General features: G+C 41.0%; 1 protein-coding gene across 1 annotated transcript in view; it reads left to right on the top strand.

The window, feature by feature from the left end:
• LOC118417640 (RNA cytosine-C(5)-methyltransferase NSUN2-like) overlaps window positions 1–6,826 on the top strand; it is a 19,625-nt gene extending 12,799 nt beyond the window's left edge. The window contains exons 13-22 of the mRNA XM_035823254.1: window positions 1–84; window positions 1,142–1,270; window positions 1,893–2,117; window positions 2,697–2,798; window positions 3,832–3,967; window positions 4,410–4,493; window positions 4,905–5,043; window positions 5,313–5,352; window positions 5,800–5,974; window positions 6,487–6,826. The exon at window positions 1–84 is cut by the window's left edge and continues 50 nt beyond it. Coding sequence (XP_035679147.1) covers window positions 1–84; window positions 1,142–1,270; window positions 1,893–2,117; window positions 2,697–2,798; window positions 3,832–3,967; window positions 4,410–4,493; window positions 4,905–5,043; window positions 5,313–5,352; window positions 5,800–5,974; window positions 6,487–6,678 — 1,306 coding nt within the window. The 3' untranslated portion in view covers window positions 6,679–6,826. The remainder of the gene's footprint in view (window positions 85–1,141; window positions 1,271–1,892; window positions 2,118–2,696; window positions 2,799–3,831; window positions 3,968–4,409; window positions 4,494–4,904; window positions 5,044–5,312; window positions 5,353–5,799; window positions 5,975–6,486) is intronic.
• Window positions 6,827–16,455: the final 9,629 nt, after the last annotated feature.

A 16,455-nucleotide genomic window follows, 5' to 3' on the forward strand; every position in this document is an offset into this window, starting at 1 on the left:
AGACAGACATTCCAACCTGAGGCGGGCCTCCATGTTCCCACCTCCTGACCCTGACAAGCTACAAGCCATGCAGCTCAACAGATGGTAAGTAATCAAAAGTTTTGTAAAAATGTGCATTTAGTGAAAGTAAAAAGAAAGTGACCTCGAGCCATGCAGCTTAGCAGGTGGTAATCATTCAAAGACTTAAAAGAAATATACCTTTAGTGACAGTAAAAAGAAAGTGACCTCGAGCTATTCAGCTTAGCAGATGGTAATTAAGAAGTTTAAAGAATGTGCCTGTATACATAGTGAAAGTGAAAAGAAAGTGATCTCAAATCAGTTAAGCTCAACTGAACTCAAGGAACGGATGATCTTATCTTTCACTAGTCGGGACACAGAAGACAGAAGCTACGTACAGTGTTTACACGTTCACTGTACTAGAAAAATTCCCCTAACTCTTTTTGACAAGCACACACAATGAACAGTGCACGATGGCTTATTGTAGCTTCCTGACACAATGACTGTGACTCTTCCTAGTAGAGTGCGTGTCGGGTGAGCAACACCGTCAGGATTCAAACTCCCAACCTCTTGGTTCAGAAGCAGTATCACTATCCTCTGGACTCTGCAAAACAGATGAGCAAACTCTATCAAAAATGTAAGACATAAATGTTTTTATAAAATGTTTTCTATCTTGCAAAATTGAATACTGAACCAGGTATATTCCTACAAAAACATCCCTTAGAGTCATTGTGCATCGCAATACTTAATGTTAATACTTGAAGGGAGTTATATTATTTAGGTACAGGGCTCGAAATACTTTTTTCTGCATACCTGCACTGGTGCAGGTAACATTGAAAATTACCTGCACCAGACAAATTTTACCTGCACCACTCTGAACTTAAGAATTATGAATCATGCTAAAGTTGTTCAGGAACCATGCATTGCTATTTTTTCTTTCATACTTTATCAATGCAGCTCATAAGAATCCATTCACACCTACATCATAGAACATTTATGTATAAAACCCAGTACATAGACTAGTGCAGGTTAGTTGCAGGTAGACACCAGAAATACCTGCACAGCTCCAACTTTACCTGCACTAACCTGCATATGCAGGTGGTATTTCGAGCCCTGAGGTAAGACTGTTGTTGCTTGTCCACAGCATTAGGATTTTACCCCACCACCAAGACACTGGAGGGTTCTTTGTGGCTGTCCTGAGGAAGACCAAGGCCCTGCCGTGGACCAGACAGGGGAAGGCTGACCGCAGGAAAGAAGAGACAGCAGAGACAGGTTAGTGCCATGAAAATAAGTTTGTGTGTATGGGGAGTTTTATCACATAAATGTTTGTAGCATTCAATCACACAGGGTATTTCACCGATGTATTGACTCCTGTTTTGTTTGTCTTTGTTTGAAACTTTGTTTATTCATGAGAAGCTCAAATCGGCCCGCAGACCGTTTTTTATTGAGGTCAAGAGAGAAGAGGTAAAGTTCAAACGAAGTATATAACCTTTGATGCATTGCGCATACTACCAAGGACATGAGTGCCACAGTTTGGAAATCTTGTGTCTGGGACTGGATTCAAACCTGTAAGAATATGAGCAAAATGGAAGACCATCACTTAAAAAAAGCATCAGCAGATTCAACATCTTACATGAAACACCTCATATAACCTACATTGTAGACATACACTAAATAGAGAACTTCCTATTGATATTATTGCAACCAGGGATTAAGTAATATTCTGCAAATTGTGTTAAAAAATTGACTGATGAAACAGTAGTTGCTTGAGAATCTTAAGTCTAATGTGTATGTGTTGTTGAGCAGTAGTATAGAGCATTTTATATAGAACTTCAATGTATAAGTAAGTTTGTGGGCTGATGTCCATTCCAACTAACGATGCAATTTTAACTTTCAGATGAAGCTAAGCAGCCAGATACAAGTGCCACGCCCGTCCCAGCAGAGGAAGGGGATGTCAGTAATGAAACTGGTGCAGCAGCAAAGGATGATGGGGAGGGGTCAGCCACAGGTCAAGGGGAAGAGGCTGATGGGAAGGGGTCAGACACAGGTCAAGGCAAAGAGGATGATGGGAAGAAAGAAGCTGAAGCAGGGAACAGTAATGGCAGTGATGGCCTTGCTAGGTAATTGAACATTTTTCATTGATGTCTTTTTGTTTGTGTTGTAAAGTGTACAAACTGCATTGAGGGGTACCTCACCAGTTTTGAACAGTAAGTACAAGCTGCAACAGACTTGACTGACAGATTTGATACACTCACAGTAGGGTGTACCCTTACAATTAGCCCCACTCACTTGAAACATGATATCAAAGCTTATGCTAGCCCTTATTCTTATAGTAATTAGGATGTTAAGTTTTACTCTTTACCTTTATTTTGAACTCTGTGTAATAGTTGCTGCCATACATTGTACCATGTACAATTATCGTACAATAAAGTTAATTCATTCTTTATCAAGAAGTTTGAGTCAATCATGGAAGTCCCAGCCTGACCTCCTGTCCAAAAAACTTGGAAGGGGTAGCGTCAATGGCTTGGATTCAAACTCTGGTTTTAAAGGCAGGGTTGCTCACCCCTAGAGTAAATGTATGCACACTACTGTCTTTTCCTGTTCCACACTAGTAGGAAATGTTGTTAGGGACACATACTGCACTGTGTTGTATTAGATTTCTGCAAGGTAAAATTCTTAACTGTGATGTCTTTCCCCAGGCCTCCTCCAGCCAAGAAAGCCAAGCTCGCCTGGGAGGGGTCTTACAAGGAGGACCCGTTTGTCTTCTTCACTGAGGATGAGGAGCTGTGGCCTATCATGAGGTAAGGATTCCTTAATGCTAGTCACCTCTAGTAGAACAATGGGGAAAAAGCTACATGTTATGTCAATGCTATCGTAGAGTACCAGCAACAACTCACTTATCCAGATGTGTCTTCTAATTTCAAAACTGTACTGTTACATAAATGTACATGGATAGTTTCATCTGTTTAGTAAATCACTCTCTGTGTAAAAGATTGTAGAGATCCTATACCAGAGCTGTCTAGATCTGCAGTTTGGTTTTCTTTTCCATTCCTCTTGTTGTTTGAGATTTGGTATTGGTTTTGTTCATTAGAAAATAGTTAAAATACATTTCCAGCAATTTTATGTCATGAAGTCCTTTTTAAAGGGACATAATGTAGAAATATGGCGCCAAAATTTCAAATGTTCTGAACTTGAAAATCTCCATTCAGATTGACATTTGCAACTTATTTCTAACTTGTCTGCGTCATTTTATCACATTTCTAGTGCTTATTAACAACGTCAAAGTAAGCCGCGACCAAATTCACTTACTTCCGGGTAGCCTACCGGAAGTAAGCCGACCGTAGATTTCCGAATCGACCGTTGCGGTCGCAGATCTTCGGAGCTTAGCGGGACTTTCAACAAACTTCAGTAATGATTCGAGCGAACCACCGAACGCGTTCTAAAGCGCACTTTGGCTCGCCGGCGAGTTGAATAAAATGGCGGACAACTCAAGCGGCGGAGGGAAGTGCGCATATTTCAAGACATCCTCACGGCTCAACAAAGTCGTAGTCATACGTTGTAAATATTGCTGTGCAGTGTAATAAGGTAGACTCAACTCATTATGTAGAGAAATGACCGAAAACAGTGACTTTAATTTTACATTATGTCCCTTTAACCGAACAGTCCAATTTTTGTCCCGGGACAGAAGGACAGATCCTGGAGACAGTCCTGCCCTATACTCTGTACTGTAGAAAATTTTGATTATGACTTGCAATGGCAGAGCAATGTGTATTTTATTATTTTCTTTGGGTTGTGAATCCCTAATACATGTACATGTGCTTTGTGATTTTGCAGGGATTTTTACCAGATTTCAGACACATTCCCTCACCTCCAACTGCTGGTGCGCTGTTACGAGGGGAAGAAGCGCACCGTGTACCTGGTGTCTAAGGAAGTTAAGGACATCCTACAGTACAATGAGAACAATCTCAAGGTAATACCATACTGTAGATGCATTAAACTTCACAGTAGGGAGAAAATAAAGTTTTGGCAGTGGTTTTAAGTTGACGATAGCGCTTAAGTTAGATACTGTACAAGATTGAAAACACTATAATGTATGTATGTACACATGTACCATGATCTTCTTCTCATCAGCAGTTTGTGGATTTTATGTTTGAACAAGAAAAAAAAAATCTGTGTTGGTTTGTTTTTAGGATAATTTTTGTTAAAAGCATTCCATCAATTTCCTGAACCACTGTGATTTTCTTAGGTCTGAATATTTTGCTAAGATATTTTCTTTAGTCATTCTATGATTTCTCTCTCAAATGCAAACTATCTCATGTAATTTTGCGCTCACCACATATTGCAATTTGTCTAAAGTCTGTGTAAATCTCCACTTGGGTTTCCTCTAAGCCTGGTCTTGTCCCCTTGTGCAGGTGATAAACTGTGGAGTGCGGGTGATGGTCAGGAGCAGGAACGACAAGTCAAAAACCATGTCACTCTTCAGGCTGGCACAGGACGTGAGAAAAACAAATTTTGTGTTTCTAGTTCTCTTAGATCAGCCATTTGATTAATAGCTTGGTCAGGTCATTCTAATCCTAGTAGGCAAAATATTGACAGTACTGTACACTTGCACAGAGCATGTAGAATTTGAAATGCATGTGGGCCAAGGTTAGATACTTGTACCTTTGAGAAGCACACAGTTTTGTACACTGCTGCTGTATTCTAAATCATGGTGGGCTCATAAACATTTTAGACGTTACTTTCCTTTAACACTGGAACCGGTGGCTTGAAAGACCCCCTGGTGAACTTAATCTCCTGCCAGGTCTAAAACTTTTTCCTCTGGCTTTAAAACATGCAGCTGACCTTGACCTCATGCTAAGCCTGTGGCCTTGACCTGTGACCTTGACCTGTGGCCTTTAACCCTGCAGGGTATCCCGACCCTGCTGCCCTACATCCAGGGCAGGAGGGTTGAGATAAAGCAGGAGGATGCTATCCTGCTGCTGACAGAGGAGAACCCTCACATCCACAAACTCACAGCCGAGGCCAGGGACCAGCTCAAACCTCTAGGTATGCCGCAAACAACATTTTGACATTACTAAGTTGCAAATTTTTTTAAAGTTTCAAAAGAGCTTTGTTCCAACACAAGTAAAACACTCACCATGAATTTTAAGTCGATCTTGCAGACCTTCACTGACTTGTTGTGCTTACATTACGTCTACATTACGTACAAGATAGTGACATATCAAGTGGAGTGAGTTTATTTGCAGTCAGCAAAAGGATAGCGTGAGTTGTAACTGTTGTCTGAGCCAACCTTGTATTTCCTCATTCTATTGCAGAGGAGGGCAGTATCGTGATGGTGTACGAGCCAGATATGAGGTGAACTTCTTTTTTTTTCATTTCTGGCAGTCGTGTCCCACCAATGCAGATTGTTTGTTTATTGCCATTGTTCAGTTTTATAACCCCAATGAAAAGCAGCCTGTAGGCTGATTTGAGCTTCACATGCATAAAGAAAGCTTCAAAATATTATTAAAGAGATTCATTAGTCATATACAAGCACAGTTACATTTTCAGTGGCTATCAGTCCATCTTGTTCACGGGATCTTCTGCCCCTCATCCCGCCTCCTTGCTGTGCACTGTAAGATGGTGTTTGTGGGCTGGCGAGGGAAGGTGACAGTCAGGTCCTTCGTGCTTAAGAACGACCGTAGACACTCTACTCTACTCTACCAGGTAGCTTTAGCTGGTGTGTTACGCCAAACGGCGGTTATACCGGCTACATAGATACAGATACAGATACCTTACCAAATCTTCCCACTCCTGTTCCAGTAACCCCGATGCTGTCCACTGTAAGATGGTGTTTGTAGGCTGGCGAGGGAAGGTGACTGTCCGGTCCTTCGTGCCTAAGAACGACCGTAGACATTTCCTCCTACTGTGTGGGGTGGACGTGGAGGTTCGGAAGACCAAGAGGAGAATGATGGCTCTGGAGAAGGAGGCAAAGGGGGTAGGGTTCTTTTCTTGTACCTATGATAATAATATATACTGGTCTTATGTTTCTTGTACCTATTTATTTGTTCACTGCACAATTCTAAAGGTCACCGTCTCACTGGGGTCACAGAGCGACAATCCCAATATTGAAACCTGATTTGAACAAGTGACAATATCTCCTGAAGCGTTTGGGACTAATTGGTCATGTTCGCGTGCATTCCAAAAATGTGAAATAATGGCTGCCCCACTGGCGTGGGCAGCGCTCAGATTTTCAATGAGTTATCATCACCCAACGATGTCTTATCTTTGCTCAATGAAGGTCAATATTTATTTGGAATATGTTATTTGAACTTACAGTATGTAAACATGACTTAAATATAGAATTTGAAAAAAACAAAGTTTCAAGGCCTTAAAATTGCATTGGGTGCCTGTAAAACGAATCTACAGCATGTGCATGTAAGTGCTATCATTTTGCAATATACTTTATTGTGCTGAAATCCAATAACTTTTCATCTCCTGTTCTTAAAGCAAACAGCAAATGAAGAGGCAGAGGAAGGAGCAGGGGAGGAGGAAGAGGATGGGGAGGGTGATGCTGAGGAGGATGTTGCCATGGCAACTAGAAGTGATGATGAAACCATGGCAACGACAGAAACTAGTGACACTGTTGAAGAAGAGACAAGTGCAATAGATTCTGATGCCCAGTCTGGCATAAAGGAATGAAGAAAAGTTTTTTTTATTTTTAAGATTCATCAAGAATAAGGAATCATGTGCATTGCAGACAAAGCAGTTCTACATACTTTCTTCACATAAGTTATCTGCAAATATATTTTCAGCCTGGAATCTCTTACTGTTTTAGAGAAGGAATAGACCAATCCTAACTGTCCATCAGTTCATTGAAACAATGAGAGAGTTGTTGAATGCCTGTCAAATACATGAATTTTCATGTATTTAATTTGAATTTCTACGTTCTGACGGAGGTGGACAGGGCATTAGGATCAGTCTATTGGTACAAACATTACACATTCTCAGCCACTTTTTCAGGTCTGCAATGCAGTTTGCCTACTTAAGAATGAACTGGTACCAGGGACCACTGTTACTACAGAAAGGTACAGATTGGCAATGTTTTTTTTTTATCTTACATAAAATATCAAGGCACTTTGCAACTTTACTAAGCACTGCAAGTTGTAAGCTCACCAGTATACATACACAAGAAATACAGGAGTCACCCGATCTAAGGGTGCACACAATATTGTGTTACAGGGAGGACCTTGGAGAAAAGGGGTTAAAGAGAATACAGCATCTGGCATCGTCAATGTCTGTTTTGTTATACTGTCTTCAGTAAATCATTTTTGTATCATGAATCATGATCATAATGTATGGCTTTCTGAGGGCATTAGCCAAACAGAATGACAGAGGAATTAGCTACACAAACTGAAAATCTAACTTATACTTAATACGCCCTCTGCTGGTCCATCCCTTATATTAGCAATCTAAGACTGACAAAAATATGTTATAGCTATTATCAGGATTGGAAAAGTATTTTATGTATGTATTTATTTATTTTTGGTGCCAAAATGATGTCTCTTTCTTTTTAAGTTCCAAAAATGAATTTGTACTCTGTAAGCAGAACGTCTAAAAATTACTTTATTCAGTTTCTTTATGTCAAAAACACACAATATAAATCAAGGTAGGAAAAAAGTTTAATACTATGTGACTTTTTGCTGATGTCATGCCATGTCGTAAACTACATTTTTGATGAAATAAAATACCGGTTCGTCATATTGATCTACGTGAATTTCTCCTTTACATCTTGATAATGTGTGTTTGAACTCAGGGAGCTATACACCTTTCTCACGCGGCGGCCATGATAGATCTAAAACGAGTTCAATGTGGCAAACAAAAGGCTGTCCATCATAATCAGCAGTTCGACTAATGGTAATAATGCCAATTAGGAAATCGACCAATAAGTGAATGGCTGCAAATTCGTTAAAAATTTGCATTATTATGTTTTTATTTTGCATCTCTTAAGGGACCATGGGGTCAGTCTACACTACTCTAAATTGCTACATCTTTCGGTGCATAACACTTCTGGTAATATTTATTATTCTATCTTATATCATGAAAATTTGTGTGGTTTGGGGGAAAACTAAATGGGACCTGATTTTAGAAATAAGTTTTGTCTGTTTGCCTCATTGATCTCTTCTTCGATCTATCATGGCCGCCGCGTGAGAAAGGTGTATTCCTCTATCAGTCTCCATCGCCTTAGGTTGCTGGAAGGATGGTTTTGTTTGTTTGTTTGTTTTGGCATCCGTCTGTCTCGGAAGACAATGGTAGGCAGACAGGGTGGGTTTAAGGCGACCCGTCTGCCTGGCCTGCACTTTTTAAGGTGAAGGAGGGGTGTGCACTTCCTTCTCCACCACCCTCTGGTCCACTGGCGCACTAAGTCCTACAGGGGCAATTGTTTGCAACGTGTAAGACGGCCCCAGCAGATGCAGGTTTGTTATTTGGAGTTTCCGTCTCCTAGGATGGTAGAAATTGGCCAAATACAGTGAATACTGTAAATGCAAATTTCGCTGGGATTTGATTTTGTGGTAGCGGGAAAAGGACTTTTTGCAGTGGTTTAAATTTCGCTGTAGCACCATGCACTGCAACATCTTAATGCCATGGAAAAATGCGGTGGTTTTAAATTCGCGGTGAACCGGCCACCGCGAAAACCGCGAACATCAAACTTTAGCAAAAGTTTCTGCATTTACAGTAATATGCCAGAGGAGTTAGCCAGCCATAGAAGTGCAGCTTGTAGTATGCATGTAGGTTGCACACTGTACTCTTATGGTTGGCATATCATTCAGATTTCAGATATTTTGCCAGCTAGCTATGGAGTCTGGTAGAGTGTATCAAGCATTGACATACCCATACACGGCAATCTTCGTTTTAAAGATTTTGTGCATAGATACGCCCACAGCAGGGAAATAGTTGGTAAATAGCTTTGCCAACGATTCTCCAAGCAACAATAAACAAGAGTATATCAGCAATGTTTGCTTTCGTAAGGCAACATGCATTTTTGCATCTTATGAGCACCCCACAATTTTGATGGGTTCTGACAATGTGCAAGGCAACTACACATTTTACACTGGAAATTTTGAGACAATCATTTTTTGGCTATTCCAACGACAATTTCAAGATAGATTTTCGTTTCCGATGTCATGTCATTAAACATCGATAATAGCCAAATTCACTACACGCAGACTTTTATGTCATCCAATATTGTCATTAGCTCAACAGGTAGCAACCACACAATCTCAGACTTGAGATACTGTTTCTCAATTAGTTGGTAGCTGGCATGGGAGACGATTCGAGTTCTGGGGCCAGAACATTTCGGTTGGGGCTGCACCGTCGTTTGCAAGGGACATAAAGGTGGTTTTGTGTTTAAGGAGGTGCATCTAGCACATTTCAATGGTGAGGGCTAGCAACCTCTCCCTCTCTAGAAATGTTCCTAGCTACTGAAATAGCAAGAAAACTTGCTGCCCTATCATATTTGCCATTAGGCAATACAAGGGTCTGAACTAGCGGACGAACGAATATTGTAATTGTAGTATATCTCTCATGACGTCCGAATCTGATAATCCAGATGTAATTTAAAAATGCATAACGATGGATTACGTCAAAGTTCGACCTTTATCTGTGTCTAGTCATGTGGATGAATAGGTACATTGCTGTGGTTGATACTGTCTATTGTCACCGGCATTCGTGCGGCGCCTGTGTGGTCAATGTAGTTACTAGACGATATTCATTAACGTGCGAGCACACTAGAAAAGTCTGAATAGGTCTAGTACAGAAAATGGCATTGTTTGGATTATGTCAATCCATTGGTTGTTTACAGGAGTATAAATTTAGATTCATATCCTATTGAAGGGTTTATGGCTATTCAAGAAACTGGTTTAACCCAATTAGATTGGAATAACCTTATTTCTTCTGTACATCCGTCCTTATCCCTTCATGATTATGTATTACTATATTCCTACGACAATTAGACTGACATCAGATTTAGATCACAATACCCCAAAAAGTCTGAATAGGTCTAGGACAATAAAGCCACTAAAGGGCATTTGGATTATACTAATTTATTGGATGTTTACAGGAGTATAAATATAGATTCACATTCTATGTAAGGGTTTATGGCTATTCAGAAATGTGGTTTAACCCAATTAGATTGGAATAGCCTTATTTCTTCAGTAAATCCGTCATCATCCCTTCACAACTCCATGAGTATGTATTACTATATCCCTATGGCAATTAGACTGTCATCAGATTTAGATCACAATACACAAGTTCTTTGAAGATGACAATTGCGAATGAAAAGGCCCTTCTTCACTGGACTAGTTGTAAATACTAAAATAGTGTAAACGACACACGTCAGAAACGACAGACACAAAAAGTTTTTAGAACCCTGCAGCTACAATGTTGATTTTAATAACTCTCCCAGCAGATGTTGGTGGGGAAGATGGTTACCTTTCTAACACATCTCCCGTTCATTTTGATGTCCAACATTTATAAACATATCATACATTAGATTTCGTTTCTTCAAACTGTCCGGTCGGACGCTGGTTTGGAAAGGTGATCCAAACATAAGCCGGGAGTCAAAGACTAACCTTGTAATCCAGAAACCGGACTGTGAACCATTATGCCGCAAAATCTACTGCATAAATGTTTCATATGTTTTCCTACTGTCGCTATGGACGCCTACCGTCCGTGCATATATACTGTGCTCGGATACATAATTCAGCCGATGTTTGTGTGTAAACTGCACGGTACATGCATGATATTCGGGTGGTCAGTCGCTGCTGACGTGTTGCGAAACGCGCTCGGGTAATCTTCGCAGTCTTTACCATTTCGAGGCGTCTTCACTTTCCCGGAGACAACGTCATCGAAAAAGTGTGAATGAAAGTTAAAACAGGTAAGTGGGAATTTCTTATGGGTCATTATTCCGAGAAGCTTTTTTGACGGTCTAAATTTATATAGGATGACAGGATTTCTTTTTACCATTTCATCGCACTTTTGCCCAATAGGCTGCCTTGTTACTATCAGTGTCCATTCCACGAATCTCTATATGTGTTCTATATGATTTGATTTGCCTTGGGATCATGAATTCTGGGTGTTCGTCCACTGGAGATGGGCGCCACCCCTACGCATCTGTTACTGATGTACGGGCAACTTTAACTTTAACTCCACTGCAGTGAGATACTAGTATGTCATAGGACGTGCGTATAATATGTTTCTTTTTTATGTCGATTTCTTGTATAGCTGGCGTTGTAGGTACATTTTCCATATAAAACCTGCTTTTCAATCAGCCTTCCTCAGTGTCACAGACCAAAGACAATAGATGTTGTCTGAAATGTCTGACCGTTTCCAAAATCATGTCCTGTTGCTTGAGTAACTGCTTTTTGGCGTATATCTCATCCTCACACTCAGGGTTGACATCGCGGCAAAGCCTAACGATATCACCCCTGACAAATCAGCCAGGGTATTTGGGTATTTGGGGCGCCCTGCTTATGAATATTAATGAGCTTTCCTGATTTGTCGCGGGCCAATCAGCGACCGGATTGCAAGTTTCGAACAAACAGCGTACGGCGCGGCGTGTACAAAGATCTGTATTTCTTTGCGTGATGGTAATGTTTTTTTTTATCGTATGCTAGGTCGGTACATATATACGGTGATGCCGTGGTTACCCTATACCCACAGAACCGACAAATGTTAAATTTGGTACCTGATAAAGACGTCTGGACGCTGAAAGAACGTTACGCCGGTACTGTTATCTTGCCCTTGAATATTAATGAGTCGCCTTATATGGCGCCTTTCCGAGCTTCCGACAACAAGAAGCCAAATACCCAAATACCCTGGCTGATTTGTCAGGGGTGATATCGTTAGGCTTTGCCGCGATGTCAACCCTGAGTGTGAGGGTGCGTATATCTTTGATGTCTCTTTCCCCACGTCCCTCTCACATCTGCTCGGAGATGGCTCTACGGTTGCATGAAGAGAGTAATTAGGCGCCTGTTTACCCAACATTATTCTGTCGTTACGGTCCAGTCCGCGGTGACTGACATTTGGCCTTTTCACCGCCGTGTCACCAAACATGTGCGGAGAGACCACCAAAGCTGTAACATTCTAACTAACGCAGCCGTTCCACAAGGGCGGTGATATTGTAGTCTGTACCAGACTGACGATACTGGCTTTCATAGGGAAAATAATTTGCCGGGGGAGATTTGCTACCAGAGGAGTTGGTCGGCCGCGCAGCCACGAGCCTAAGTGTGGACTGACTCCCCTGGCCAATTTCCCCATTTTTGGACCAATTCTACGATCCCATACCCCAGTAGGAATGCCTGGCGGCTAGCGATCTTGCTGCTACCACCCTACGACCGAGCAATGTGATAGAGAGTTAGCGCTCAATGAAATCCAAAGATAAAACACGAATCTTTTTACACCCTCAGTTTTTTTACATTTTGTATCAGCTTTCAATGATGAAGACAAAGGTTAAACAAATCCAATTTAGGTCGCCAAACGATGGCCGATTAATTGTATGGGGACCTTAACTGCCGCATCTTAGCGTGACCTCACTGCTATCTAAGCTACGCAGGTTTCATTAGTTTGGTGTTTATCTGTTTATGGCTGGTCGCATTGTCCATCCTTAGAGACCTCTGAGAAATTTGGCTACGCGACATGCGATAGATAGTTGTCTTGTTTTGTTTGTTGCTTTAGAAACGTTAAGGTACTTCGGTGCTTGTGTTTTTTGGACGTCCTGTTTTGATACTGGTGTCAGCGATACGAGTGACATACTGTACTCTTAAGACAGTGAGTGCAAGAATGCATATGGGAAATTGATGTAACATGCGTTCTTAAGCAGGATAAAGGCGTAGTTGGAAATATCTCAGACTCAGAGTGGAACTTATACCGAATAATTTTTTATGTTTGCTTTTTGACAATGTGGCACTGCTCGCTTAGTAACTTACATTAACAGTGCCACATATACACACTACAGACAGAAGGTAAAGGTAGTCTTTTCTTTTCTTTTACCTCCCGGACCGAAGTCAGGTACCCATTTGTACACCTGGGTGAAGTGAGGAATACTTTTGTAAGGGCCCGGTCACTTTTGTCGTCCAATCGCAAAGTGAAGGATTCTTTGGACATTCATGCGAACTGTTCGTACGAACTGTCTTGCTACGGAAAAAGCTGTCACTTTTTTGCTCGGTCACTCACTGCATTATTTCCCAGACTTCGCAATCTACAAGCAGATGAATGGTTCGGAAGTTATTTTGTTTGTTTCTTTGTGTGTTTTTTCAACTGACTGCTCATTGGGCGTGCTAAATGTCAAATGCCAAAACTCACATAAAAGACGATGACTGTGCCGGATTCAACTTATACAAGCTTTACTCACAAACTAAGCAAATCTACATTAACAGGGGCTAATTGCACCACGTGCCCCTCACTGAATGGAGTACAATTCCTACATCTACGTGGACATTTCGCAACTGTTTTCAACTCAGCACGAATACTAAAGTAATGGTGATGTCATGAGAGATAACACCATTACACCATTACACCGCAATCCTAATGCTGTATTTAGTGGTAATTATGTCACTCTTAACGGCTATTTCCGTCTCGTTTCCATGTGTCTTCGTCATTCCAAACGTCAAACTCTAATCTGTCGATAACTACCCTACGTATATACCCTTCAAACACCAAAGTCTTGAGCCAGTGATTAGAATATCGTTATCCTTGGATCTGACTCTACTCTAGTCTGTGCGATATCTGCACTTTGTTTTCAAGGCATTAACGATAGTTGCCTTAATTTGGCGCCCTGCTGCGACGTCACCCACCTACCAATCTAGTCCCTCGACCTAGCCTGGTCAGTTAGCGAGACATAAAGATGGAAATTCGTCACTAGTTAGGTTAATTTTAAGTCTGTGCCATCTACGGTTTCTTTGTGTGTTACTGCAGTGCTTCCAAGCAAGAAACTCTCATCCCCCCCCCAAAAAATTGCGAGTACATGTGGGTTGTCTCCAAGCAGATCCTGCAATGGCAAAGTACCAAACTGGCAAAGGAGTGTAGTCAGCCAAGAGGTGTTCATTTGCCCCGGTGGCGAAACACACTCCTAAGCCGGCTTCACTCCTCTGCCAGCTTTTGAATCGGATACTATCTTATGCTACCGTAGGATCTGTTTGGAGATTAGGTTGTCTGGTAAATGGGTAGTAGTCCTTTAAGCTATTGTATGAAACATTAGACGTTTTGTTTGATGCTTCTTTCTTGTGAGCCTTCTTCCTCGAGGCTATACCTCATGGCGGCAATCGCTCACAGTTGTGTCGTCCATCATTCCGCTCCAATGCCTTCGAGGTGTCTAAAAACACCTTGTTTGACGAATGGGCACAGCTAGTATTTAGGACCTCACGCCAGTGGCGGCACGTTTTTCGGACATACGGCACGCAGCAAAGGAACGTGTTGACTTCGTTTCATTCCGAACTTCATCCTTACTGGATACTTTTGCTTCGGGTTTCTTCATAGTCTTCAGTTGAAGATTGGGGTTAATCCAATCGGCCAAGGACCTTGCACAGCGGTTAGGTGTTAGGGCTTTGCGCCCAAAGACGTAAGTTTACCTCACTCAATTATCTTGTAAAGATTTGTCGTTGTTTTTTGTGGCTCTCGAAAATGGCACCTTTGCGTTTAGATTCCAATGTTTTATGTGCTATTGTCTGTTACTGTCTGCTAACATTGCTACACATTTGTTAAGATAGAATTTCGGTACTGAAAATGTTGAAATTTAGCGTTAGCAGTGTTTTCTTTCATCATGGTCACAAACGAACCGTGGTTCTGTACAAGTTCTATGTGTTTTTGGTCCCATCATTGGTTACTAAGTCTTACTTAAGGTGCACTCTCACGGGACGTGGGCACGCTTGTGGCATTGCTGCGTTCGTCCACTGTGTCACTGTTTTGTTATTTTCTTCGATTTTTTATAATTCAGATATTGCGTAATACGTAAAAGTATGGCATAGAAGACGACAAAATACACAACAAGTAAGAAAATTCGTTCTTTATCTCTGAAATTCGTTGAGTATCTTTCGAACCCCGCAATGCCACAAGCGTGCCCCACGTCCGATGTGAGTGCACATTTACTTAGCGATAGGCCCTCCCGTGTCTAGTGACACATTGGTAAACAAGCCGTCTTCACATAGGACGATTAGGACCAAAGTTGCAGCGTCATTGGTGGTGGGGGCAAAACACTACAACATAGACACCCATCGTTCTTATATACGTAACGTTGCTATTTGTTCATTTAAATGGGGTGATACGCAATTAGGGACGGCCTAACTGACAACTTGAATAACCTATTCCCATGTGGTTTGCAATCCATTTTCGCGACTACCCAGAAGCAAAGAAAACGAAGGTGCTTCCTTACCTTTCAGTTGTCTGAAAAAATCTAACCGAAATCGGTCCTGAAAGTTTCTAAAATGTTATTAAAATTGAGTATATAACTATATGTATACCTATCAATTGTGAACCTTTGGTCAGCTAAACATATAGTACACTTGGTCTGTACTATATGTTCCCCAGTCTCCCCAGAACCGATCTACAAACCGTATCTGCCAATACCAGACAAACTTTACCACCATGACAATAATGTCAGGTAGTATGTGGTAATCGTATAACGATGACTATAACGAAACAAATAAAAAAATTCTTTTTTTTTCAGTTTCTTAGAAACAAAAAATTGAGAAAATCATTCAAGCTACAAATCCCGAAAATCACATCTAACTTGAACCATCTTAACTGCATGTCCCCTAAAGGTTTTATAGCAGCATCAGAATCTGTTACACGTCTATAAGATCATCGCAGCTACTCATAGTTACAATGTATTTGAATACATTGCCTGTTTTTGTTGATGTGTATTCATTTCGACTGACATATTTTGTTTGCCAAATGTTTAAAAAAATCTAGAGTGTATGCACTATCTCCTACAAAGTTAAGTAGTGTTGGTATGTTCTTGGGAAGAAGTATTATTATTATATTATTATAAGTATTTGATAGAATAATGAATGAATGAAGACCTGGATTTCACATTTGTGCCCCACTAGGCTAAGTACAGGTCACATGGTAACGATCATATACATGTAACATTGGAAACAATCATATACATTCCTATGTGCATACATACGTCTAATTTACTTTCTACTTCAACTTCGTACATTCAACTTCCTCTTGCTTCTTGGTAATTGTATAAATGTAGCTAGTTGTATGGTTGGTTAGAGTTGGTTTATAAAAAAGCTGTAAGGAATAATGGAGAGTCTGAAAAATCTCAAAGACTCGTAAAACCGTCCGAATACAACTATGCGTGCATAGTCTCTACCAGACTCCGGATCGCTGGAAAAATCGTAGAAATGGAACAAATAGAGGAGTAAGCCGGCTAGAGGAATATAACCGGCCAGCGAACAGCACGCGATCTACGGATCG

This window comes from Branchiostoma floridae, chromosome 6 (assembly GCF_000003815.2).
Source record: "Branchiostoma floridae strain S238N-H82 chromosome 6, Bfl_VNyyK, whole genome shotgun sequence".
In the NCBI taxonomy this organism is placed as follows: Eukaryota; Metazoa; Chordata; class Leptocardii; order Amphioxiformes; family Branchiostomatidae; genus Branchiostoma; species Branchiostoma floridae.